Source organism: Siniperca chuatsi, linkage group LG2, assembly GCF_020085105.1.
Source record: "Siniperca chuatsi isolate FFG_IHB_CAS linkage group LG2, ASM2008510v1, whole genome shotgun sequence".
NCBI classification, from domain to species: domain Eukaryota; kingdom Metazoa; phylum Chordata; class Actinopteri; order Centrarchiformes; family Sinipercidae; genus Siniperca; species Siniperca chuatsi.
Window position 1 is genome coordinate 22,091,886 of NC_058043.1, and position 27,197 is coordinate 22,119,082.

Consider the following 27,197-nt stretch of genomic DNA (forward strand, 5'->3'; position numbering starts at 1 on the left):
GCCCGTCTCTGTCTGTCGGTGGTGAAACTGCTGATAAAACCTGCTGCGAGTCTCACTTTCATCTGTGTGTGCTGCTGGTGTGAGGGCTCCATCTGCTGAACTCCGCTGGGTAAGGATGCCCTTTGTGTGTGTGTGTGTGTGTGGTTGTGTACCTATTCTGTCCAACAGTGGACCTGGGCGTCGTTACACTTTCCCCAACAGTGGACCGACGAGCCATGGTCAAACTGTAAATCATGCTAAAATCATGTCTAAGACCCTGATGCATTTATTTTAATTTTAGCCAAGAGGGGACCTGCAGGTGTGAGAATTACAATTCATATTCAGCACTGCCCCTGCAGGCGGGTGCAGGGATTTTAACGACTCAAAAGGCGTCGTTTTTTCACACTCCTCCATCGTGTGAATGGCTTGCAGCCCCTCAACAGGCTACATTCTGGAGGAACCAGTGTCCTTAAACATGTTCTGATATGTTCTTTTTTTTAATAACAGCATATAAAGGCTCAGCTTTAGTGAATGTCCTAACTAGTTTCAAGCTACACACACTATATTAAAATGAAGGGTTAAATAGGAACAGGAATAAAACGTAGGCCATTAAAAAAAGAAAGAAAAGAAAAACTGTAAGGATACATTTAGAAATAAGATGGTCAGCAGCAAGATAATTTCTTTTCATTTAAATTAAACACTCAAAACACATATATTATCAGACTTTTACTAGACCTTTAAAATTGTTCAGTCCCAACAACAACTCCCCTGACCAGTTTTCACAAGCACAGGATTTCAATAAATTTAATATAAAATGTACTTTTATCCTCAATCTATACATACAGGAATGTAATGTATTTGTTGATGCACATTACAGAAAAAAGGTCCACACTTGACACAAGTTCCCTCTTAGACAGCATGGAGCGATATTCACACTCCAGCATGAATAAATAAAAAAGAAATGAGCAACATTAATCATTCTTATGAGGAAATACAAATCTAAATTTATTAATCTTTGCTATCATTACAACTGTGTATTAAAAAAGGTTTCAAGAACACAACAAATTAAAGTCTCAAATAGAATATGATTCTTTACATCCACTTTACAACAAATTTGATCTTCATGCAGGAGTGTGCTGTAGAGCCCTCACAACATGTAAAAGCTTTTACATGTGCAACATGGTGACATCCGTTGGAGGGGACCTGCTCCCTCTGTAGATAAGAATTATTACCATACCTTATTCTAAAGTAATGAAAGCACAGCAATTCTTATTTTCAGGTGATTATACACTAAAGGAAACATACTTATAAATAATTCGGTGTAGTCCCTCATTCGTCCAGGAGTGTTCTATCGTAGAAAAGGTTTCAGTCGTAGTCATCTGGACACTGTTTTCAGAATCAAGACGTTTCGGCTCCCATCCGGAAGTCATTCTCAATTGTGAAACGTCTTGATTCTGAAAACAGTGTCCAGATGACTACGACTGAAACCTTTTCTACGACATACTTATAAATATTATATTCCATTTCTGCCAGTAGCTAATGTTACACACTGGACCTTTAACATGAAGCTTGTTCTGTGCCAACGTGTTTATTGTACTGTATGTCTATATGTACCTTTTTTCCTGATTTTATTGTATTGTATTTTTATTTTGGGATCTGACCACCTTGTGAAACCATCCCTGCGGACAATAAAGTTCTTTTCTATCTGGGATGCACACGCACGCATATAGGACATGCAAATTCAGGCATACACACAGACAGACAACACATACAACAACTCTTAATTTACACAGTGCTGCCCATTCTCACATGTCCTCTCCCAAACTGAACTCTCACTGTCTCTCACAGTTTCCTCATCCTGCTTGTGGCCAAATCCAACCTCTGCCAAGTCAACATAATGACATCCATGAAGATAAACCAATCTGGGCCAAACCAACTAGTAAAAGATGGCGAGTGGAGTCAAGAAGTTTGCTGTTGTTCAATTAAATTGTGTACCTAAGGGGGAAATTATGGCCTGAGTTAAAAAAAATTGCTATCAACAACACTCATTTTCAACAACAGTATGTTTTTTCCCCTGCCTCTTGGCAGGACTTAACAGTCCATCCCCCAGTCACGGGGTTGACTGTGGCCTGAATAATTTGAGATAAGTGCAAGGAAATTGAATTTCATAGCAGATCTTCCATTTTGAACAGCACTTGCTTGAGACAGAGCTTCTTCTATATTTGCAGATGTAGAGAGTGCATGGTAACTATTGCTACTCAATTTACGTTTCCCAAGAAATTAGCCAATTTAAAACAGTTTCTGTTTGAAAATCTGAACATCTATATCTTTATTTATTCACTGTTTTGTTATGGCCTTTACAAATAAATTCATGAGCCATTATCAACAGGTCATTATTCATATTAATCATGCTAACATAGGTCTCTGAATCACTGCTTTAATGTTATGGCACAAGTTGTTCAAATTATATAAAATGATATACGTAGGAACTCATAGCTGAAAGTAAGTGCCAATTTTGAGAAGTACTCAAAAGTTACTGAAGAACAGAAGTTAGAGCAGTTGTAAATTGTCGCTTTCCATTCATGGCTCTAAAGTTGAATGCTGTACTTTGATGTTAGGGATATATTTGTCACCATGCAAATATTTAAAGTGCCTGATAGCTGATTATGAAACAGAATAGCCTTGATGAAATTTTGATACAAAAATGGGAAAGTTCCACAGTGATTCATTCAGAAATGTTTACATTCACATTATAAGCTGTCATGAACAGATATTGATTTTGCATAAAATTTACAAGAATTTTTTTCTAATTTAAAGGTCCAATGTGTGTGATTTAGTGGCTTTTAGCAGTGAAATTGCAGTTTGCAACCATTTTAATACCGCTTGTGTCGCCCTCCCATTCCAAGCGTGTAGGAGAAACTACGGTGGCCGCGAAACTCGCGAAAGGCCTAGAGCCAGTGATTGGTTTGTCCCTTCTGGACTACTGTAGAAACAGTACCCGTGGAAGGGTACCCGCTCCCTATTTAGATAAAAACGGCTTATTCTAAGGTAATGAAAACACATCTAATCTTATTTGCAGTTGATTGTACACTAATAAAAACATACTTATGAATATTATATTCCATTTCTGCCAATAGCTCCTCCTAAATGTTACACACTGGACCTTTAATTAACAAAAGAACACAATACAGATTCAGTATACAGGGGATAGTATACAAATAGAACAACAACAAAACAACCAGGGGTATATTAAAATTTAAACCAATATCTAACAGAATAGTGATCAGTTATTAATTAACAGGATGGATGAAGTTGGCACCAATATTTGTGTTTCTGTGAACACGTCATCATCAGATGTCAACAGAGCTCTCCCTTCTTATCTTTACCCCTCACACTATTTCTACACTGTCTCTGCCGTCATAAGGGCAGTGCCTCTGCTGGGTAGCGTGTGAGTGTTTGGATCTGTGTGTGAACGTGTCAGCCTACCTCTCTGTGTGTATGATTGACTGGATCATAGAGACAGGGATGATCATTAGACCCCTCAGTAAAAAAATCCCCACCTTACAGTACAATGAGAGTATGAGCGAGATGCTGTGGAAAAGTCATCCTCAAAATCTTGTCACCAGACGTTCATAGAGACGCAATTTTTGATAGAATCCCCAAGAGGATTTTAAAAACAGAAAGCCAGAACAGTGAAGAAGGGAGAAGACACATATGGCATACATGGGTAGGACTCCAAGGTGGAGTTTTGTGGCCAGTAGGGCTCACTCCTCTTCCAGTCACAGGAAGCCAGTAGGAATGAGAGGAATGCAGTCAGGCAATATGGTGATGGAGGGAGCAGCAGTTGCAGGGCAGATTGCCAAAATGAGTGAAAGAAAAGGAGGGAGTCAGGGGAAAGATAGTGAGAGTGAGAAAGTGATTAGAGAGTGGAAAAGGCTGGGATGCGAATAATTAAGATGCACAATTGGGCAAAAGCCAACATTTGGATGCCTCCAGAGCCGCGTAGACACACTCATACCAAAACAAACGCCCAGCGGCGGCTTTTGTAGTTGCATATGGTGCGAGTGTAATTGTTCTTTCTGATATTGACAGCTTGATGTGGATAATGTGCGTGATATATGAGGAGTCACTGATGCCACAGTACATTACTGTGACCCGTGGAATGTGTGAGTTATCAGTCAGATTTCCTGGTAACGGGTAGAGGGTGGGGGTCCAGGGGATCATCCTACCTTACAAACACACACGTATACACACTCATTCAGAGACATGCACTGACATGTAGGCAGCACACAGACATACAACACAGCCATGCATGCAGCCGACTTTCCACCTATTTAACTCTTTCTTTCTTTTGAGTTCATCTCTTTCAGTTTGACTATGTAACTGCCCTTTTCTAACCACTATGTCAGTTGTTCTTTTTTGTGTTTGTAGTCAAGGCAAGTTAATTTTCTATCAAAAATCACAATTTGTCTTAAAGATATTTACAATATGTACAACATACCAAACCCACCTATCCTTAGACCCTAGTTTCAGATGAGGAATCTCCACAAAAAAAACTTTATGAGGAAAAGAGAGATACCTGTTTCAGGACTGACAGACAGGAAATTGGTGTTGTATATATAGACAGAATTAGTAGTAGTAGTGTGGTATGTGAAAGGGTCGTTTGTAGTGATGAACCCACAGAGAATAAAAGAGATCTCTATCTCTAAAGAGAGTTTTAGCTTTTTTAGCTCATTATTTTAGTTTTTACTGCAACTTTACTGTTTACTGTTTAATTACTATGCTTCAGTCTCACTGCTCTCATCAACCCTGTTTCCAGCAGCAGCAGGCAGCTTTTTTTTAAGTTAGCGACTAGCTGGTGAACATAGTGGAGCATTTAGCAGCTAAAGAGCCAGAACCCTCACGAGTTGGTGGAGACCAAAACATGTTCGCCTCAACAACTTGTCAAGGTGATAATATGTCATTGTTATGTTTACAGCTTGTTCCACTGCCCCAAAGTGGCCCAAAAAAAATCAGTTAATGCTGCTTTCAAACACCAGTTAATGTGGAATGCAAAAAAGAGAAAAGAAATTCAACTAAACTAAGAATCTACAGATCATTGCCTTGTTGTATGCATAAAAGAAAAAAGTTCCATTACATATGTAAAATAGTGGTTGTGGAAATGCGTCATTTTTTTTTGTTTTCACACACTATACATTATACACTTTATAATAAAGACCATTGCACGTGTTCAGGTTGGCCCCGCTAAGCTCTAGTAAGCAGCTATGTGGTAACTTTGAACTGAGAAGGCGCTGGAGGCTGCTCGCAGCGGTGGGTAGCCTCTAAAGCCTTTCCATTCCCAACTGCAAAGCAAAGTCAACCCACAGAGGGGATAGATAGCACTCAGCGCTCGCCTAGTTTCTCTGGAAACTGACTGTGATGCTGGAAAGTGTTGCTTTACAACGCCTTCACACACCTGTGTGCGCACGTGTTGAAAAGGTCAAAACATAGAATTCAGAACAGTGTGCACCCCTTTGAAAAGGTTTGTGACATGCCATTTAAAGTACTAAACATGTCAAACTGAACAAACCTGCGTGGTGGGGATTTCACTGGAGCTGCTGTACTTAATGCTCATTTTGAAAAAATCTTATGATGTCTGTTGTTTATTAGACTGTAGACAAATTAAGAACTTTTATTGGGTTTAAACGTCCAATAGCCAAATGAGAGAAACAAAATATTTTCTAAAATCCTTGTGCCATTTAGCTCATGGCCTGGATGGTAATGTAAACAGAAAGCAATGTGGAAAAGACAACTTATCATTAACATTTACTTTATATTTCCTGGTAAAAATGGTTTCCATCTCTGTACAGTAATCTAGTGAAACCGCGTCCTCCATGACAAAATTTTTCTGACAGTTTTTCCCTGTACAATTAAACCTCCTCATGGCAGTTACATAAAACTTAGGTCAGATTCCTGCAGTAAAAATACTTTTCCACAAGGTGGTGGTACTCCAATAAATGAGTGCATCTATTGTTTGTTATCAAAACACATACAACAACTAGCTCAGGTGTAAGACTTCCATCCACTATTGGCCACTCATTAGTATCATGCACAACCACTAATCTCAAGTTTCTTCTTCAACCCTTTATAGTGCTCACTTGACCTGAGTTGGCAGCCTCTGCTGTGATGAAAACCCCGCTCAAGACCAGAGAGGACTTAATGAGAGGTGATCTGTTTTGTATCGCAATACTTTTGGCCTACTGTACAGCCAAGTTACTGTACTGTCCTTCAGCAATTTGGAAAATGTGATGGAACAATTACAAATCCAAGTCATTTCGGTAATTGAAAACATTAAGTTTTGATTGGACTGACACTTGTAGAGAAAGAAAAACCTTCTCAAAAAGTAATTATTGATGTAAGTTTCTAAGCCAAATGTTTCTAAAGACAAATAATGACTTCTTTAAGATATATCTTAAAACTTTTAGGGAAGGCTTAAATACTGTACATAAGACAGGTGTACATGTTTTTGAAACTAAACCACATAACACTGGTTACCAATCCTTCTGTGCCCTCAGTTGACACCCACTCAGCTTGATTTAGACACCCGTGACGTGACTCCCTCACAGAGTTGTAGTCTGATTCAGTGACCCGAGAGAGGGAGAGTTGCGCGTGTCCCTGTGGGCCACTTCCAACTAACTGTGGCCTCTTAACCTGCTGCCCCTCGACCTTTACAAACCAAACAAACCCAGAGTTCTTTAGACTCATTTCCCACTTTGCACAGTACATTTCTTTGTGCTCCCCTAATAAAATGAAGTATGGCTTCAGTTTTCAATATGTTCTCACTTTTCATTATCCATTAATCTGATTTCTTGATTAATCAATTAATCATTTGGTCTATAAAATGCCTATCACAAGTTCCTATAAGTCGCCAAGATGGTCTTTAAATGTCTTGTCCTGTCCGACAAATTGTCCAAAATCCAAAGATAGTCAGTTTACTAGAAGACTAAGAAAACCAGAAATTATTTACAGCTGGAACCAGTATATTTTTGATTTTAAATGGTTGCATTCTTGCTTAAAAATGCATTAGGATGAATACGTTATCAAAATTATTGCCTGCTAATTTTCTGTCAATCAACTAATCGATCAATGGACTTATCATTTCAGCTTTCCTTCTTACTATAAATCCGTAAACCATACCAACAGTATGACACAAGGAGCATTTTGCTAATAACCTCATTTTAAAGGCTTTAGTTCAACAGAGCATCTTCCAGAAGTGAGACAAATTTCACGTGTGAATGGATTTGGATTAAAAGCATGAATTTGATTATCATGTAATCTGTTGTACAGTTGAGTGATCATGCTGAAACGATGAATTCCTAGAATTTTTAAAACATTGTATATAAATTTGGACAGGGTAGCGTTTTACAAAGGTGAGTCTGTATTCTTTAAGCTCTAGTTTGCTAAGTTTTTAGAGTATTAAACTCCCTAAAACAGTCATTTGTGTTCATCACCGCAGGGACAAGGCCAAATAAACCATGAATGTCATCATTATACCCCCATTATTTTCAAAGAGAACACAGAGGAGTTACAGTCTGATTTATAGCCCAACAAACCACGTAGACTGTGTCTCTAAAAATGGAGCAGCACGGGAGAGTAAAAATAGAGCGAAAGTTTAGTGTTTTGGGCGAGAGAGCAAGCAAAGGCTGAGGCCAGCATTTCATCTTATGCAGCAAGATTTATGTACAGTGCACAAAAACAAGGAAGGAGGTGGTGGAAAGCTAAACCTGCTTATACAGCGGACTCTGACTTTTTAACCTACTTTATAATCATTTCTACACAAATAATAATGTTTTAAGCATGTCGCAGTGATGATGTGATGTACAGGGCTGGCTGAGATTTCTAGAAAAAGATGTGTCCGTGGGAAAAAAAAAAAGTATGCACGCACAAGCAAGATTTGACAACTCAAGCATGTCAACATTTTATAATTTTTTGCTCCTTGCTTGTAGTGTCCTTGCTTGAAAGTACAGCTATTAATTACAGAGGACAGCCATTGTTGTGGCAGCAACTTAATTAACTGTCATGGTGTCAACCAAACCTCTTTCCAGCCTTTTTCTGAACAAATTCTCGCACTCATCTCTGTCTCTCTGTGCTTGTTTCATTCAGTTTTGCAGTGAGGGACTGTTGTTGTGTGTCTCCTCATACTTTACACTTTAATACTTTTCGTGGACAGACTAGCTCTCCAGGGTGGGTGGGTCTGTTTCCAATTTTCTCCCCTTCCCTGTCCTGAGAAACAACACTTCAAAAACGAAACAAATTAAACTAAAAAAATGAGGTACAATTTTTTTTTTCTGTTGCTCACCGCAATGCTCTTTTTGCACATTATATGTCTACATGATGTTGAAGCATTTGCAGTAATGTGAATGTATAGGGTGGCCGCAACACTGAATCCAGAACAAACCCAAGCTTCTCACAGCTGAAGCCAACCAAAGCAGACCATCTGCCGGCAGTAACAGTGAAGATGAACCAAAGCAAGAACTCAGAACAGCTAAAATCCTTTCTTAAGAGTAAAAGATTGTCATACTTTCCTGGTGATATACAGTCATTACACAGCTGTTCCACATTCTTTCACAGATAGATATATTATGTGCAAATGTGTAATATCACCTACCAGTTTTGGGTGATGACATCCAGTGAGAGGTCCCTCCGTGCTCCCACAGCAGTCCAGTGAATCACAGAGGCAGCAGTCGGACAGGCTTGGAGGCTTGGGGAGAAGATAGATCCTGCTTTGACAGGGGAGTGTTGCTTCAACGCTGGAGCCTGGCTGTGCACTGACAGAGGTAGTCACAGTCAACTGCTTGATACAACGGGCTCCCTCTGACTTTTCTGTGTCTTGCACTTCCTCTCATGTGAGCTTAACTATCACTCTCTCTCTCTCTCTCTCTCTCTCTCTCTCTCTCTCTCTCTCTCTCTCTCTCTCTCTCTCTCACACACATAATCACTCCCCCTTTTTTCCCCCAGAGAAGACACAGTTGCTCTGCCCTATCAGCCCCCTGTAACTTTTTGTCATTGCTGCCTCTGCACCAGAAGCTCCGGGGATGGAGTGTGTCTGTGTGTGTATCTGTGTGTGTGTGTGTGTGTGTGTGTGTGTGTGTTGGGGAGACAGAGAAAGAGAGAGCGACAGATTGTGTAGTCGCTTGTGTCTGACAGACAATAGCAGGAAGTATTGCTTTAGGATGCACAAAGTACACAGGACCGAAATAAGAAAGCTGCATTGAGAATTACAAGTTATGACATATTACAGTGGTATTACACTGTGCTTGTTAAAGTGAGCCAGAGACCAGTAAGATTGTAAACAAAAATCTACAAAACAAGTTTGTTGTTGGTGTTGACTGTTTCTTCTTTCAACATAATTAATAACCTTAATTAGTTTAAATTAGATGCTAATTTATAAATATATTTGTAAGTTGTTTCAGCAGAAGGGATAAGTGTGACAATCCACACAGCCTATTTAGTAGTTACCCATTTTCTTTCCTGTACTTGTGAGATAAACTTCTATCCTAAAATGTCCCTACTGTCAAATTCAAACACAGTATTTATTTTTTTTTTTTTTACCAGTTATTCAAAGGCAGCAGTTGACTCATGGTGGCAGTTAACAATAGCATGACCTTTGTTTTTTAAACTCCATGACCCAGTCAAGCTTTTACTTCTGTGTAAACACACAAATTGAGCATTCAGTATGGCAATTACCTTTCAGCCTGAGTGAAATTAACAAGGGAGAAAACAGCCAAGATGTTGGTGATTTACGAGAGTAAATCCAGCAGTTTTATATACTTTTAACTAATTCTAGTAGTTTGTTTCATTGTGATCTCATCTCTGCGAACATACTGATAACCTGCCTTAATCATTCTTGGCTTGCATATTAATGTGAGAAACTGAATCAGCAGCAAACACAGGTTATAACTTCATGATATAAACATACATATTTTCGAAGGTACAGTCATTCTGGTAAATGTACACTTCCCGTACGGCGGGCGGAAATACGGGCGGAAAAGACGAGTTACTGCGTGTGGTTTTCCTCACAGATTTGTCACCACTGAGATCCGTGAGCCGGAGATTCATTCATATAAAACTACAACATCAGAGAGCTATACAAAAGGCTGAACCTGGGTTTAGTACGTTAGATGCAACATAACAATACAGTAAGTCATGAGATGAGGATGAAGCACATGTATTCAACAAATGTGTAGTTTGGCCATACAATTCATACCCGATTTAGTCCAGCAGTTACAGTAGTAGTAGTTACAGTAAAAGATACACTAGCTTTTACAACTTATTTAGAGGAAACATGGCTTTCTCTAAACTACTGTAAAGCCTTTATGAATCTCAAAAACATAACCCCATGATGACAATAAACGTTTTTGACTGATAACAATTATACTGGTCAATAGCCTAATCTGATTACATTTTTTTAAAGATTCTCAGAATTCTGGCTGCAACTACCTGCTGATTATTGTTTAAATGAATCCATTATTTTGCTTTGACTATAAAATGTCACAAAATAGTAAAAAAGCTCCACGTCAGCCTTGTGCGACATTATTGCAGTGTTTGGTAGCAACATGACTGCACTGTTAGTATAAAACCTTTGAAACATGACTGCAGAGAGGCACCTAAAACATGCAACTCTGTGAATTTCTTTCCAGTTCTTCTTTAAGATGTTAAGATGTCTGCATGTAGGAGTACCCTAAATGTACATTGATCAATATCATTAGCACGTTTTATTCTGCCCTTATTGAATCAAGACATCTTTCATCTGACCTACCACAAACCTTTAAGCAGACATAACATTGCCACAGACAGACATAACAAGTCAGTAGCAGACAGAGTACTGCAGCTAAGCCAACACACATTACTCCTGTTAAGTTGAATTAACCTGAGTTAATTTTAGGGAGAGCATGCTCCATAATTTTCTCTTTCTGTGGTAGAGGAATGAAACTAAAAAGGTCGACAACCCTCCTGACCTCAACTGCTGTGTGGTCTGGCTCCTTCCACTACTACGCTAGCAGCTATAGATTAGCTTTCTGGTTCAAATGTAACTTCATCCTTTGGGAAAACATACTGACCAAAGGAAACTCATGTTTGGGGGTTATGACCCTTTGTCCTCATGGCAAGTGAGAGAAATTCTGAGGTTGGCTCGCCCTGGTCTCAGTTACTTCTCAAACAAACTTTCTCAAGAGAGGAGGGCTGTGATGTGCAAATTTCAAAACTACATACAAAAGGAAAAAAGCAACAAACTGATGGTTGCTATTATTATATTTTTGTAAAAGATATTACAGTGGATGCATGTTCTGCCTTAGAATAATACCAAAGTATGTCATGAATTTAAAGAAATGCTATTGTCTGTGTATCAACATTTTTTACCTAATTTCCAGATATCCGACTTCCCAGAATTTCCACTTAGCCACTATGAGAGCATATGGGTTTTAATATGCATAAAAGAAACAATCTGCATTTGATGAACTCACTTTCCAAGCCCTGTGAACACAAATTCCTCACAATCTGGTGTAATCAATGGGAGTTGGGCACTCACAAGGCCATGGGTGAGTTGATACAAATAGGGAACCTGTTCGTTTTGGAGCACAGAGAGGAAAAGGAGACAACAAAAAAAAAAGAAAAGTCAACTCTGATAAGAAGCAGGTTTGGCGTCCTTGAGGAATACAATGGGATCTGCATCGTCTGGAAACGTGAGGTGCACACAGGCCTTTAAAAGTCCCTAAAGATCAGCGTGAGGAGGAGAAGTAGGAAAGGGGGGCGCCTTTATCTGCCAGAGAAGTCGGGAGGAGATCACAAGAAGAGGAAAATACTGGAAATGTCTTATCAGCATGTGAATGACCATCTTTTTTCCCATTATGCATTTCAACTTATCTACTTTATGATTAACCCTCATGGCATTTGCAAGAAAAGTTCTGCTACGTGAATAGTGTTTCAAAACTTCTTTTTGTTGCTTCAGCATCAGAGTTGCCTCCAAAAATTCTCCCTGCCTTACTTCTGGGTATCATTTGAAATGTTTGGATAGTAGTGCCGATGCAATACCTGGGTTTTGCATATTGCTGTTATTGTCAACAAATCTCATGAAAAGACCAAAATCAGCAATATAGTCCTTCTGTCAATACTTTCCTGCCCTGTCTGTAGCTCTCAGTGATAGGCCAATTTGTTCCTACTGAAGACATTTTTAAAACAGGTCACAAATATAAACCTTCCTTTTTTTGTTTAAAAATACTTACATATTTTCCTTAAACAGCGGGGCAATGTAGTTTTTTGACAAACCATACACAAACAAGAATAAATAGTGCATTTGTTGGGGACAACTGCGGATGGTGTGTGTGTAAGTTGTAATATATAGAACAACTTCAAAGGTTGACAACTTATACAAAGGTTGTGATGACCTCTTGAAGAAATACATGCAAAACTGTGTCAAATGCGCTCACACACTTCCAAGAATTCTGTCTGTTGTGCTACTCGGCCTTTAATCAGCCTGAGCGGCGAGCCGACCCGTCTCTTACAGGAAGGGGGAGTTTCCTGAAAGGTCACGGTTGTTCTAGCAGACCAAACACTGGCTAATTGCTTTGTTGTTTGTCAGATCGGTGCCTGTTTTTGTGTTGCACTTTTCCTTTGTTTAGCATTCCCAAGTATATTACCTGAGCCTGTGGCCAAAAGATAGGGAGGATGGAGAGGGCAGTTGTGGGAGAGTGGGAGACGAAGGAGGGGGAGGCTGAGCGCTGAAAATATGAAAGCAGCGGTCGCCCGGTGGATGCCGTGATTAGGCCGTGAAGGGGCCCCTCTGTCTCACTTTGTCTCTCAAGCTAAAAATAGCAGGAGTAGGAAGGTGCTTATGGGACCGTGGGGGAGGACTGGAGGGGACAGGACAAGCAGGGACCGCAGTAATTGGTGAGAGACAAACAGCTGGGGGAGTGTGTATGTGAGTGTGTGAGTGAGGGGGCTCTGCTCGATGCAGCTGTACTCTGTCTTTCAGGCTCTAGATCCCTCTCAAATTGTTACATTGCCTCTTTCTCTCACTCAAACACACACACACACACACACACACACACACAGCAGGAAGGAAAGTAATGGGTCCCTGACAGCCAGAGCCCTAAAGAATGAAAGAATGTGCAACATGAGGCAAGGGAACAGCTGTATAGAGGAGGGAAACAGGAGGGTGGGGGGCAGTTGATTCACAGAAGAGGGGCGAGGTACAGCCACAGAAGCGATGCTGAAAAAAGGGAGAAAAAACTTACTAAAAGTAACAGTATGTGGAGAGGGTGGACATTTCTGGAAGTGGAATCAACAAATTTATCAGTTTATGTCAAACGTTGGTCTAAATCAACCCCAGAACGTCCTGGCTGGGACTGGGAGCCCAGCAGATGTTTTGCTCAGCTGTTGCAGAACCGAGCCGCTGTTGGGTGGATGTGCCTCTGATTAAGTGGGCTCTCTGTAATGAAACAGCCTTGGGAACTTGAACGGCTGAGAGAGGCTGAATTAACAAGGCCAATGCAAGGACGACAAACTGCAGACCCCTTGTGTGTGTGCGTGCGTGCGTGTGTGTATGTGGGAGGTAGTGGAAATAACATGTCACCCTGGCTAAGAGGGTACTGGCTATTCGGTTTTGGATCTGAACATCTTCATATGTTAAAGCTGGACCATGGAAAAATGGCTTGATGTTGGTGTGTTCATTTGCTACATACTCTCCACATAAATTTACACCTCAACACTTTTACGAGCTGTTAACCACCTATTTGACGGGGGACCTAGCCAAGATATACATCTGTACGTTATGTTTCTGTGTCTTTGTCAGTGTCTGTATTTTTATGCTAGAAAGCATCTGCATGTGGTTTATTGTGCCACTCCCATTTTTCAGAAGACGAGCTACATTTTTGTTCCGCGTATGCACAGTGAGGGGAGAGAAAATAGCATGAAAAAAAAAAACAGTACGGCAAAACCACAATCATAAGATACAGCCAGTAGACCGCAGTGCCACACATGTAATGTAGATACAAACATGCACAATCATGCATGCGCACAGAGACACATGCAAAGACACAACACAGATGTGCATAAGTATTTAAGCCAGATTTAGAGATCATTCACCATGAAAACATGATTTTTTATTTCCTCTCTTTGTGTTGCTCCAGAGATTTTGATACACTACACTATCAACACACACCTGGAACGCACTTGCACAGTTTGTTTAGAGAGGTTTTACCTCTGAGGCTTCACTTCTTGTGAAATCCCCTCCTCTCATATCTCTACTGAAAATATCATCGTCGCCGTGGTTGTAGGTGTGTGTGTGTGTGTGAGATCAAGGTTGTACAAGGGCTACATGTCACAGTGCACCTGTGTGCTGGTGGAAATGCAGCCCCCCCCCCATCACCACAATACACAAACACACACTACTTTTATAGTTACTAACTTTTATAATATTGTTACATAAATGTTCAGTGTTAACCATGCATGATTTTAAGTATAATACTATCTGAGAGTATTTCAATGGGAGCTGATCAGAGGCATGGCTTAGTTTAGAATTTACAACTGTGCACATTTGTGCAAAATGAATGAGTAGTCATTTTTCTTTATAGCTGCTATAAGTTTTTTTAATTAACAATGGATCAAATGACTGTGTATATGAAAGGTTTCAGTCATAGTGATGAACTGACTGAGAATTATTAACTAACTCTGCAGTCCGCCTCAGCTCTACAGAGCGTTTCAGCGTCTTTTAACACATTGTTTTAGTTTTACGGCCTGCACCTTTACTGTTTTGGTTCAATTTTATCAGCATAATTTTCGGCTGCAGCAGGCAGCTGTTTTAAGCGAAAGAACTCACTGGCAAGCACCAAACAGCAGACAGGCAAAGTTAGCGACTAGCTGGTGAACATGGTGGAACAAGAGACATATATTTCCCTCAGGAGTTGGTGGAGACTAAAACAGAGCTGAAAGGAGAGTGATTATTGGACTTAAACTCATTAGGTGCTGCAAATGAATGCTCATGTTGCTCTGTATCTGTTGGATGTGTAAATTGGCAACTGTAACAAGCTCACCATATCATCTTGATGGTGATAATATGTCAATGTTGTGTTTATAGTTTGTTTCCGCTGCCTGAAAAAGGCCAAAAAATCCAAAAAAATCTGTTATTGCAGGTTTAGGAATTTCAAAAAAGGCTCATTTGCAGATAAAATGTTAATCTGAACCGCATGAATAGACAGACTCACAAACTCATTAAATGTTCATTTTAAGACACACACACACACACACACACACAAAAGTTTGAAGTCAGTGCTGCAGACTCATTTTAAATGAGACGCCAACATCTTTGGAGGACAGTAGCAGAACAAAAGATTTGTTTCCTTCTCTTATTTTCAGCTTTAGGCACAAAATGAAGTCTGAAGTCTCTACATGCAACATACTGTAAGTGATTTTTTGAAATATACAAGGACATATTTTGAGAATTTCTCAGCATTTTGCTTGCACCTGCAAGGTAGCTCCACTCCCCTATATGGAGTTTTCTATATAAAAAAGACCCCAAAAGATTTTGTCTCTAATACTGCCTTTTTTACCGTCAATATTTTCTTCTACCCTGTGTTGATATCCCTGTGTAGATGTGCTTTCTGTCTGTCTCTCTGTTGTATGTAGGACAGGGTGGCCACAGGGCTGCTGAGGAGGTCGACAGGTGTCCCCCTGCCTCCAGCTGTGATCAGAAACATCCTCTGTGGTTTTTACTGAGAAAATGCCTCGCTGCAGAGGCGTGAACTCACAGCTTCAAACCATAGAGCTGCTCACTTTACACACACGTTCAAACTGTATCGGACTGATTACACAGTGTAATGTAGTGGTACATCAACATCACATTGTACATACACTCACATCATACATATCCTACAAGCATACAAGCATCACAACACACATACACACAGGGCAACACTACCACTTTTACCTAAGGTGACCGGTTTGCACAGCCACTGCAGAAAAACCCATGAGCAGACACACTCACACACCTAGTAGCACACTTTAATATGAAACGTGTACTTTGGTTTATCCACAAACCTGTTCATCTGACACGTGTGTGTGTGTGTGTGTGTGTGAACTCCGTCAAGCCCGAGATGTTAAATGCTCAGGAAACCACAGAGACACTCGGCTCAAGGACCACACAATGACATTTAAGATCATATTTACACACACACACAAACACATGTAATGAGCACGTACTAGTCAGGTGGCTACTTTTCTCCTCGATGTTTAAACTTTATATTTACTGCAGTACTATATATCTAGACAAGTATACTGTACTCATAGTGCTACTAATGCAATATATGATGCAAGTTTTCAGTGTTTGTTTTCTGACACATTACCAGATAGATTCATTGTTACTGTTATGTGACCAGTGTTTTTCTTTCATTTCACACTATATGTTGTCATCTATTTTATGGAAAATATATGCTGAAGTGTAAACCAGACTAAGACTTTTGCCCTGTTTGTATGTGTGTTATGAGGCTGTACTATGATGCTTTGAGCTAAATGCTAATGTCAGCATGCTGATGTTCAGCAGGTATAGCGATTATCATTTTCACATGCCAACATTTGCTAATTAGCGCTAAACACAAAGTACAGCTGAGGCTGATGGGAATGTCATTAGTATTTGGTAACAAAACAAGGTACTGGACAAACTTTTTGAACTGATAGTGGCGTTAGATGATTGGTCAGGAGATCAAAGGTATTACAATCCAGCCTGAGGGGAACATGAATGTCTGAACTAAATTTTGTGTCAATCCCTTGAGTAGATGTTGAGATATATGACCTGCTGGTGGGGTTAGATAAAAAGTCAATAGAAGTCATCCTCTAGGGACCATGAATGTCAATTCAAAGTTCCAGAGCAATCCATTCAGTATTGTTAAGATATTTCAATCTGGACCAAAGTGGTGCACCGACCGACACTGCCATCCCTTGAGCCATGTCGCTAAAAATGTACATGACATATAATCAGTGTAAACAGTGATCAAGTAAAGTCAAGTCAATTTTATGTATATACCCCAAAATCACAAATTTGCCTAAAAGGGATTTACAATATGTACAGCTTACGACACTGTCTATCCTTAGACCTTAGTATGTGCAGAGCAGACAGAAAAACAATAGTAAACAGTGATTAATTCTTGTTGTACATTCTGGATGAAGTATGTACAGGGTGGATACAGGGAATGACAGGTATTTATTGTAAGACAACTTACCAGCTTGAGACACTGACTGTATGGTGAGTGTGAATCATGAAAGTGGTGAACTTTGCTGCAATCTCAAAAGATTCTTACTGACTTAAGGAACTTGTTCTCAATTTCATTTTCAACACTGAAAACTTTCACACATTTTCTAAACATCAAATAGGTGCAAGACTTTCTCTGGTTTTCAGACTAAGTAACAACTCATCTTGGTACTACATGGACTATTTTCAACCTTGGGCTACATGAATTGTAAGTAAACAACAAACAGAAAACAATGCTGAGAAGATTGTCAAAAATAAGGTGATTCTATCCATCCATTTCCATATGTGCGCACATGTCATCAGAAAAAAACAACTGAAACCTCTCTTTGTCATTACAAGCTCAGGAATTTGTTTTTCAACCACGTAGGATTTTACCTAAACTCAGAAACGTCAGGTTGTTGATTTTGTTCTGATTAGAGTAGATCCTTTTTCCGACCATTATTTATCCAAAAATGTTCTGCTGTGTTTGCAGGATTTTTTTTTTTTATAGCACTGTCCTACTTTTAATTCTCACAGATACACACACATTTAGGTCTGGTGCAACCAGTCTAATACTGTTCCAGTGGAGCATCTCAGGCCTTAAATGTCTCGCTCAAGGACACACTGGTAGCAGTTTGTTCACTTTCACTGTCAGATTTCCCCAGTTCTTCTGTAGAATGAAACCAGTGACCTTTTGTATGCAACTATGCAGTTTTAGGAAATGAGCTGAAAAACACAACAAAATTACTTTGAAGTCCAACTGCTCCAAAAAATAGAATGTGATACTTTCAACCAAATGGAGCAAAATCCTCATTATATTCATGCCTTTGAGCTCACTATACAGTAAGAAGATGTGATGCTTGCTGGGCTCCTGGAAGTCTGCATAACAGCAGAAAAAAAAATGTTATCTATATAAAATCTAATCTAATTTATAAACTTACCTCAGAGATTTATAAAAATTAAGAAGGGAAGTAAAGAGGTAAAAAATACAATCATAAAGCAATAATAGTGTTCAGACAAATAGCTAATACAAGAAAAATAAGTGAAAAGTGTGTATTTTAGATGATGGAGTTTACATGTGCTCTGGGCACAGTTCATCAGTAATTTTGACTTCTACACAAATATGTATTTAACTCATAAATACCTCAATGAACGGAAACCACAATTTAAGTTGAATCTGTGTTTATTTGCACACACCTTAGAAATAAATCAGCACTTCTTCCAACTTTCCAAATGAAAAAATTAAATCAGGGCCATTACAGAAACCACATGACTTAAGTGGCTAAAAAGTGAATAAACACAGTGGCATGCTGTGTGTGTGTGTGTGTGCTGCACTGAGAGTATAAATATAGGGCACGGGAAAACATGGAGGAAATGTTTGGCCGTTAATGCGAATTTGCAGCCATTATTTTCCAAGAAGAACACTTCTTTACACACACACACACACACACATTGCTTCTTCCAGCTCTGCCCTCTTCCTTTTCCCTGGAAAGTAAGGAGGGCACAAGATGTTTTTCTTTCCTCATTGAAACAATGTCCAGCTCAGGAAAAAGAGGATTAAAAAAGCTAATTCTTTTTCATAGTGTAATTAACATTTTTTTTCTTAAAACAATTGTAAAATGTGATGTTCCACATACATTTCCCAGCTTTGTAATAATAACCAATAAGATTATTCACACTGCCCTGCACTGAGTCAATCCTTGCATGCAATGCTACTGTTAGCAGTGAAGGACTGATTTATGCCTGCTGAGTACTACACCTCAGAAAACGCAGGTTTATTGATGTTCTGTTGTATGTATTTTCTGTCTCTCTCCACCTTCCTTCAGCTCTATGAGAGCAGAGAATGTTATTTTGCCCCATGGAGGGCCTGAGAGTAGAGAAACATCCACGGGCCATGCATGCGTTCCACACATTCTGAACCAAAACCACATGGTGGGTTTAGTCCTAATGATATTTGGATGACTTGCATAAAGGGCATCCAACATCCAATCTAGATAAGTGGGCACAGAATCAATAGAAAAGAGGAAAAAAGGGTGCTCTCTCTTTCGCCCCGTAGGCTCACACACACAGACATTCAATGCATAGCATGAGCTTCACATTACTGATCCGACTGTATCGTTTTTTGCTTTGCCTTCTCATCGCGACTGGCTGTTTAGTTTGAAATAAAACTCTCTCTCTCTCTCTCTCTCTCTCTCTCTCTGTCTATCTCACACACAGACGTACAAGAGATATGCACACAGAAAACAACACGCCCTTGTTATTACTGGAAAGTCACAACTGACATCCCCCTGCAGGCGGCTATGTGCCAACTGAACAGTCATACCCCAAGCTGGGGCGCAAAAATAAAACACTCCTTATTATGCCAGGGGCACTCTTAGCAAAACACAGTTATATTATTATACTTATTATATTATACATTTCCTACAGAGGCTGTGGTCTATTATTGTGCACAGCTGCAGTATCAGTCTCTGATAATATGAGGGCACCACTTGTTAGTATTTATACCCCATAGACAGAAATAAATGCCTTCGAGGACCACCCTATTATGCTTGTGCACTGGGGCCACTCAGCATTGCGTGTGTACGTCTTTATCTGGTACCCATGACTAGTCTGTGCCTCACCCAAAAACCTAACGAAGTCGCGTAGTGCCATTCCAAGAAACTGTCCTGGTGCAACCCTGGTCACTGAGCGTGCATTCTGGTGCCCCAAAAAGGCGCGCAGCCAGAGGTGAAATGATAATGAGATTTTCTTTGCATATTATTTGTAATCACACCTTTGTCACATTATGTAGAATGTAATTGTCATTCAGAGGGGGAAAAAAAACACACAACAGTGACATGTTTAAATTTTAGAATCTGGAATCAGATTTGTAAGTGAAGGATTTATTGAACAAGAACTTTAAAGCTGCATTAATTGATTGTTTGGCCATGTAGGAGTGGCAAAACAAGCTGTAAATCAAACATTGACATATTATCACCTTATAAAGTTATTGTGGTACACGTTTTAGCCAACAGTTGCCTATTTACACATATAGCAGACACAGAGCAACATTAGCATTCATTGGGTGTCGTGTTTCTGGCCAACTGAAGAATGTAAGTCTTCTTTTAATTCTTTTTTGGTCTCCACCAACTCCTGAGGGAAATATCTGGCCCTTTAGCTGCTAAATGCTCCACTATGTTCACCAGCTAGTTGCTAACTTTGCCTGTTGTTTGGTGCTGGGCAGATAGACTACAGTGGGCTTTTTCACTGAAAACAGCTGCCTGTAGGAAACAACAGCAGCAGCAGCAAACAATGCTGATGAGAGTGATGAGACTAAACCAAAACATTAAAGCTTGGCTGGAAAACCAAAACGCTCTGTAGAGCTGAGGGGAACTGCAGACTTGGGTGATAATTCTTTGTGAGTTTGTCACAACAAGCGACCTCTTTCACATTACACATTAATCGTCTGACCAATTGTTTATATAAAAATAATGATTAGTGCAACTTTAAAGGACATATGGAATTAAATAGATTTCTTCAGCAATAAACCAGCATCTGAAGGAACTGATTTCTGTCAGTGGAAAGAAAACTGTGAGATTTGAATGACTGAATTTTAAAACAACCAACTGTATAGGTCATCCTGTATTAAATGTACTAAATTGGTTGGACTCATAAAAAGTGCAAATCAGTGCCATTTGATTGAATTTGAATAACATGAATGCAATTTGGCCTGTTTCTTAATACAACCATTTCACATGTGGTCATCCTAAAATTGTACTGTCGCTGGTTCACGTTCACACACCTGAATGATGCATGAGACTGCTACTTGTTAGTAATGCTTGTTTGCTATGGAGGGGGAATGTGCAGCCAGAAATACACCTTTGGAAAAGTACAGGGTGTACAGTTTCTCGTTGCTCTGTTGTAAGATAATGCAGCCAGAAAGCCCTCACCTAAGGGATGTTGCTACAACCAGAGCCTCTCTTTTCCTTCATCTAACCTCTTGCACAGATGCAACGGCTCAGCAGACCGCACGAGCGCAACCTTATCAGCAGGCAAAAGAAGTGCCTCTGCTTCGTACCAGGGCTGACAATTAACTGTCGCGCAATGACTGGATTTCTCTGATAACCTTTTATTTGTTCCTCCTGCAGATCACCACTCATGCAATCTTGCTCCATACGTGACCAGCCAGAGATGCGAGCTGAGGTGAGCTCAAATCTCTTCCGACATATTGTACATATGTCAGATATATCTTCATGCAAACCTGCTGTGTGCGTTCTCCAGCACCGTTGTTTCCCTACACACACACACACAAGTCGTCCAGTATGACCCAAATAATCTTAACTGTTTCTGGCCGACCTCAACATTGTATCAGAGAGGTCATTAGGTCAATGAGGGTGTACAGGCACATGTAATGAGAGACAGTGCCCTCTGGTGGCCAAATGATAGCCTGAAAATATTTAAAGTTAATCAAATAAGACAAATGAGGAAAACATCATAAACTCTCATTTCCAGTTTTAAGAATGTAAAGGTGGTGAAAGGTTTGTACCAAAAATGTAATATAGTAACATTCATGCAACTTTCTGCAGTTTATTCAGTACTTGTAAGATTGTAACCACTGCACTTTCATTAATGTGTTGCACCCTCTTTGTACGTCACGCCACCATTTTATTTTTTTCCACTTTTACTGTTTTACTCTATTTTATTTTAGTATGTATGTATATCTTATTTTACTATGTATATGTAGAATATTTATACTATGTGCATCAAGCATCTTGAACATAATTTCCTGTGAGATGAATTTTCATCTTAAATTGTGTTGCTTTCAAAACATAGTGATAAGTGCACACATGTTTAAGTATTAAAAGTAAGTTCACCCCAAAATCAAAAATACATATTTTCCCTCTTACCTGTAGTGCTATTTATCCATCTAGATTGTTTAGGTGCGAGTTGCCGAGTTTTGGAGATATCTGCCATAGAGATGTCTGTATTTTTTTAATATAATCAAAGCAAAAAAAAAAAAAAAAAACATTTGAAAAACTCAATGTCTCTTTCCAGAAATCATGACCCTGTTACTCAAGATAATCCACAGATTTGTTGTGAGCAACTGCTTTCTTTCTACCGATAGTTCCTAAAATGTATTTTTTGGGGCTCTTTGAGCACCACAAGCCGAGTGCCATATAGTCTCATTATAGTGTAGAAAAGGTTTCAGTCGTAGTCATCTGGACACTGTTTTCAGAATCTGAAAACAGTGTGGACACTGTTTTCAGAATCTGAAAACAGTGTCCAGTGTCGTAGAAACCTTTTCTACGATGGAACACTCCTGGACGAATGAGGGACTACACCGTCTTGTCTCATTATATTAAAAATATCCAGATATCTCCAAAACTCGGCAACTCACACCAAAACAATCTAGATGGATAAATAGCACTACAGGTAAGAGGGAAAACATGTATTTTTAATTTTGGGGTGAACTCTCCCTTTAAGTATAGTGGGAGTCAAACCATTTCTCCTATTTTATCACAATGAGGTGAAACATTTTTAAAAAGTGTCACCATGGCTCTACCCAGTCTGCTACCCAGAACTGAATCTGCATGCTACAGCACACTTTATCATGAATATATACTGGTATTGTGGGTGTACTTGCAAATGTTCACGTATACACTGTGCACATTCATTTCTCATAACAATATACATAGTAAAAGCAAATATATGAAAAGCAAATCACACAGAAGCCCACTGCTATGTACAACTGTTTATTTTTGATTTGCAAAACATCTGACAAAAATAACATTACATAAACACCAATTTAAAATAGAAAAAAGATCTTTGAAAAAAAAGACAAAAGATAAATTGCAATTACATTAGAATTTAAGTGACTTAACTTTTTTTGATAATTGGAGCCATATCATGCTGATCTACACAGGCAGTTTATGGCTAATAGATTAATCAGTATGCATGTGTTACAAACATTACATTAAGTGCTTTTGTTGGTTCAGGCAGTTTAATTGAATGTGGCATGATTTGGGTTCACAATGCAGGGTGAGAATTCAATGCCAAATTCAAATTTGCTCCTTATAAAAGATCAATACACATGGCTGACAGAGTACTAAGTAAGAGGCCAATCTCATACTCAGACAGCCTTCCCATTCAAATTAAGCTGGGGAACATCTGAAGCCAGCTTCATTAACACCCTCCCCTGCATTAAAAGGGTCTTATTATGGCACACAGCTAGGGTAGATGTGACCATGGCGACATTGTTCCTCAGTATTCACTGATCAATAAAAACTCTCTTATTTCATTCAGTGTTTACCTGAAGCAGTTTGACATGAATACAAAAAAACTTGGTTTAAATTCACCAAAGTGAGTAGTTGCTCCGTTAATATGATACTAGGATCTGAAAGGACATTCCCCCCCCCAACAAGCACCACTAAGTTGATTACGTTTCAAAAGACACAATTTTCCAAAGCGTCGGGCCCGACACTTTGGCTGCCCACATTATGCTGTGTCAATAACACACAACTTGGTGATGCTCGAGATAAAAGCAGCATTGCATGGATACTGAGGATTTCACTTCTCCTAATTCCACTGGTTAGACAAAACATCGGCAGGGAATGATGAAGGTGCGGGAGCAGACTTTAGGACAGAAGGAGAGGTGAAGATACAGAGAGGGCACGGAGGAAATGATGGGGCAAATAAGAGACCAGGCAAGGATGGCATACTACAGAGCAAAGACCATGCTAACAGTACCAAGCGGAGCGCAAACACGCCTCTCGTTTCTCCTACTGCCACAAAAGTCTTTCAGGTTGTTCCTTCTTTACGACTGCATTCACTCCACAAAGTTCCCCTCTTCAGTTTGCCCTTAAGAACTATAAAGATAAGGTAGATATCAGCAACATGGCAACAAGATAAATTGCACATGTTGCAAAAATTACCAATATATCCCAAGGACAGAGCAAAAGGACAAAGATGCCTTTTTTTGGAGTAAATGCAGACTCACCCTAGCCAGTCTGAGCCCCGTTGGTCAGAGTGCAGGCACTATATTAAAAACACTCCTGGTATTTTGTGCGTAAAAAAAAAAGGAAAAAAAAAAGGCAATGCTAAGTCTGAGAAGAAACTGTACAAAAAAACAAACTATGAATGACTTCATTAGCTGGACTCTCCCAAATCTGTGAGATATCTCTGAGGTAATCATTGAAGTATGACTCATTAGACAGCAATAAATACCAACACGAATACAAATATTACAAAAGTAAAAACAGAGGCAAATGCTTAATGCTAAAGCAAAATCTGAGCTAAAAGAGGTAGGTTTTTTAGGTAGATTATGGTGTACATCCATTGTGGACACTCCTTTTTGTAAGAACTACATTAAGTTGATTCCATTACAATCCTTGTCCTAATGGGAGGAACAAAAAATAAAAGACTTGAAAGCCTTTGCATGGGAGATGGCCTACTGTTTTCTATGAATGATATTATACATGTTTTTATAGACAAGATTTGTAAAGGCAACAGTTATACAAAAAACTTCAAAAATGTCTACTAACATGATAAACTGTAAAGCTTGCTGGTGATAGTGTACCATAAGTTGTATATTGCAGGCATTGTTACTGTGTTATGTTGCCAATCTTGAGGAAATCTCACCAAAAATGGATCCATCTAATTTGTGGTAGATTTCCACTGACGTATGGTTTTCAAGTTCCAGTATTAGAACAACCACAATGCAGAGTTAAGAACTTACGGATTCTGAGCCGTCTACCATGGTAAAACCAAACAGGAAACTCCGGGGATGCACCACATTTAGATTTAAATGTATTTGCATGTTATGTATGTTACGTTGGGTGGGGAATTAAATGGGAAAAAGGTCCCAAGAAACATTTAATCACTTATCTAGTCATAAAAGGGAAACAGGGGGTTCCCTTCTTATAATAAAACCTAAAGTAAGAATTCCCCTGACGCTATGCAATATTGACAGAAATCTACTTGTTCAATTAGCGGCTATATGATACACCCTCAAGACTCTTCCTGTTCAGTTTTTTTAAATCCCCAAGAGCAACTCCTCTTTTACCCTGTTCTTGTGTGGAGGGAACTCTCCCCGTGGCACTTACATGTTCACCAAACCTCCCACTGTATTTAACATACACAAATCAACACTGCATCTCTATCTCAAAAACAAAATAGAACAAAATCAAACCCAGATCTACATACCGAAGTATGTATTCAGAGAAAATCAACATGGAGACTTTTCAAAACTTCAAAAGTCAGTGTTCAGTAACCAAGCACATCATACCCCTCATCAAACTGACATACTATACATGAGTGGTACTGCCTAAAGACACTCGAGCCTCAGCTCCCTTAAGTTCAATCACAGCAGGGAGATTTGTGGGACACCAATGATTTTCATGAAGAAAACCAAACTCATTATAATTACGTGAATATGGAAACATCCAAAAACTATTTAACTATCTGTGCTATGCAGATAATCTACGTGCCCAGCCCCGACTGCCAGCTTACAGAGTGTCACAGTGACTGAAGAGGTGTTGGAATAAAGCCACAGTGATGGCGAATGGACTTAAAATCCTATGGTAGGTTAAAAAACCCATGTGGGCTGAACGAATTAAAGCAACAACTGTCAAAACTTCTCACAAAGCAGTTGTGAGAACACAGCTCAACAACAAACATATGCTCTCTCTTACCATCTTCCTCTTAAGATCAAAGAGTAACCCTGGTCTTCTGAGATGAAGGAGGCTCTCGGTCTGACATAAGAGGCCCGTATGGCCAATCACAGGAACTGTTTTAATAGATGTCTTCTGTCACACAGCAAATAGAAGACAAAAAGTAAGTTTGAGACTTTCGTGTCATCTCTGCAAATGATTTCCTTTGAGCCAAGTTGCCTCTTGTGAAATCATCTGAACTTGGCAGGAATTTGACTTAACACTTCTTTGGGGAATTGTCTTGCTATAAAAAAAAGACATGTCATCTCATATAATTTTACCATAATCCCACATGCAGCAAGCCATACATTACTGACCTCTAAACCTAAGCATTTAAATTCTCTTTACAATTTGGTTTAACACGCTGTTAAATGCTGTCTGATGAAGCATAAGCCAAAGATGACTGACAGCAGAGAGACGGCATCTGAGTTCCTATTATATACAAGCTTATCTTCCAAAAGCCATGGATAAATAGCATAGGAGTTTAGGAGATTATATAATGAGAATATCCATGGCTCTGGAGTCATCATTTCAATGTACTGTAATGTATCAGGTGTATAACTAGCTTGGTGATCTATATGGCTTATATTAGAGAGCAGCACGGTATGTTTAGCTTGTCCTCTTTCTAAAAATGAACCTTGGAAATTAGGCGAATACATCAACCCACCACTAAACAAATAATAATTTGACTGAGTCAAATACACAAGCAATCCCTGTTTAAGCCAACTCTTTCTTACCAAAAAACATGATCAAAGTCAAAACAAAAAGCAGTGTCTCAGAACGTAGTGATAATCAATCAAAAACAAAAGAAAGGGTCAATATTGTATTTGCATATATATTTCTGAAAAAAAATTGCCTTGAGAAATATCTATGTAGCCCTATGTACAGCGGCGGACATATTATATACAGTGTATACTGGTATTTACACAATGTAGCCACTAGAGGGCTGCGCAGCATACATCATCAAACAGGAGGGCCTGGGTGTGGAGGAGTGCACCACCACAACCAGGCCCCCGAGACATTCTAGAAAATCCACTTCCCTGTCAGAAACGAAAGGGGTGTGATATCTGTGGAGGTCTGAAGCAGCTTCCCAAGCTCTCTGCCCACCGAGCTCACGGTATACTGAGGAGGAACAATTCATGGAATTGTTTTTAAAGGTGAAATGACGTAGAAAACAAAAAGCATCCATTGCAATTACAACAGTATATATGCCAATTCCAAGTATGGTATGCAGCTATATATTAGCAAGACAGGCCGTTTGCTTTGGCCTCGAT

General features: G+C 39.4%; 1 protein-coding gene and 1 long non-coding RNA gene across 4 annotated transcripts in view; one reads left to right on the forward strand and one right to left on the reverse strand.

Annotated features, from left to right (window-relative positions):
- LOC122868468 (histone deacetylase 7-like) overlaps positions 1 to 8,905 on the reverse strand; it is a 45,216-nt gene extending 36,311 nt beyond the window's left edge. The window contains exon 1 of one of the 3 annotated variants that reach the window (XM_044180457.1): positions 8,627 to 8,899. In XM_044180457.1, coding sequence (XP_044036392.1) covers positions 8,627 to 8,645 — 19 coding nt within the window. In that variant the 5' untranslated portion in view covers positions 8,646 to 8,899. Of the gene's footprint in view, positions 1 to 8,626 lie in introns of all 3 variants that reach the window. The other 2 variants (XM_044180477.1, XM_044180466.1) reach the window with 2 other exon arrangements.
- LOC122868478 lies at positions 17 to 20,301 on the forward strand. Its single transcript, XR_006376123.1, has 4 exons — positions 17 to 109; positions 1,828 to 6,184; positions 15,370 to 15,414; positions 15,640 to 20,301. It is a non-coding gene; the product is annotated as an uncharacterized LOC122868478 (long non-coding RNA).
- Positions 20,302 to 27,197: the final 6,896 nt, after the last annotated feature.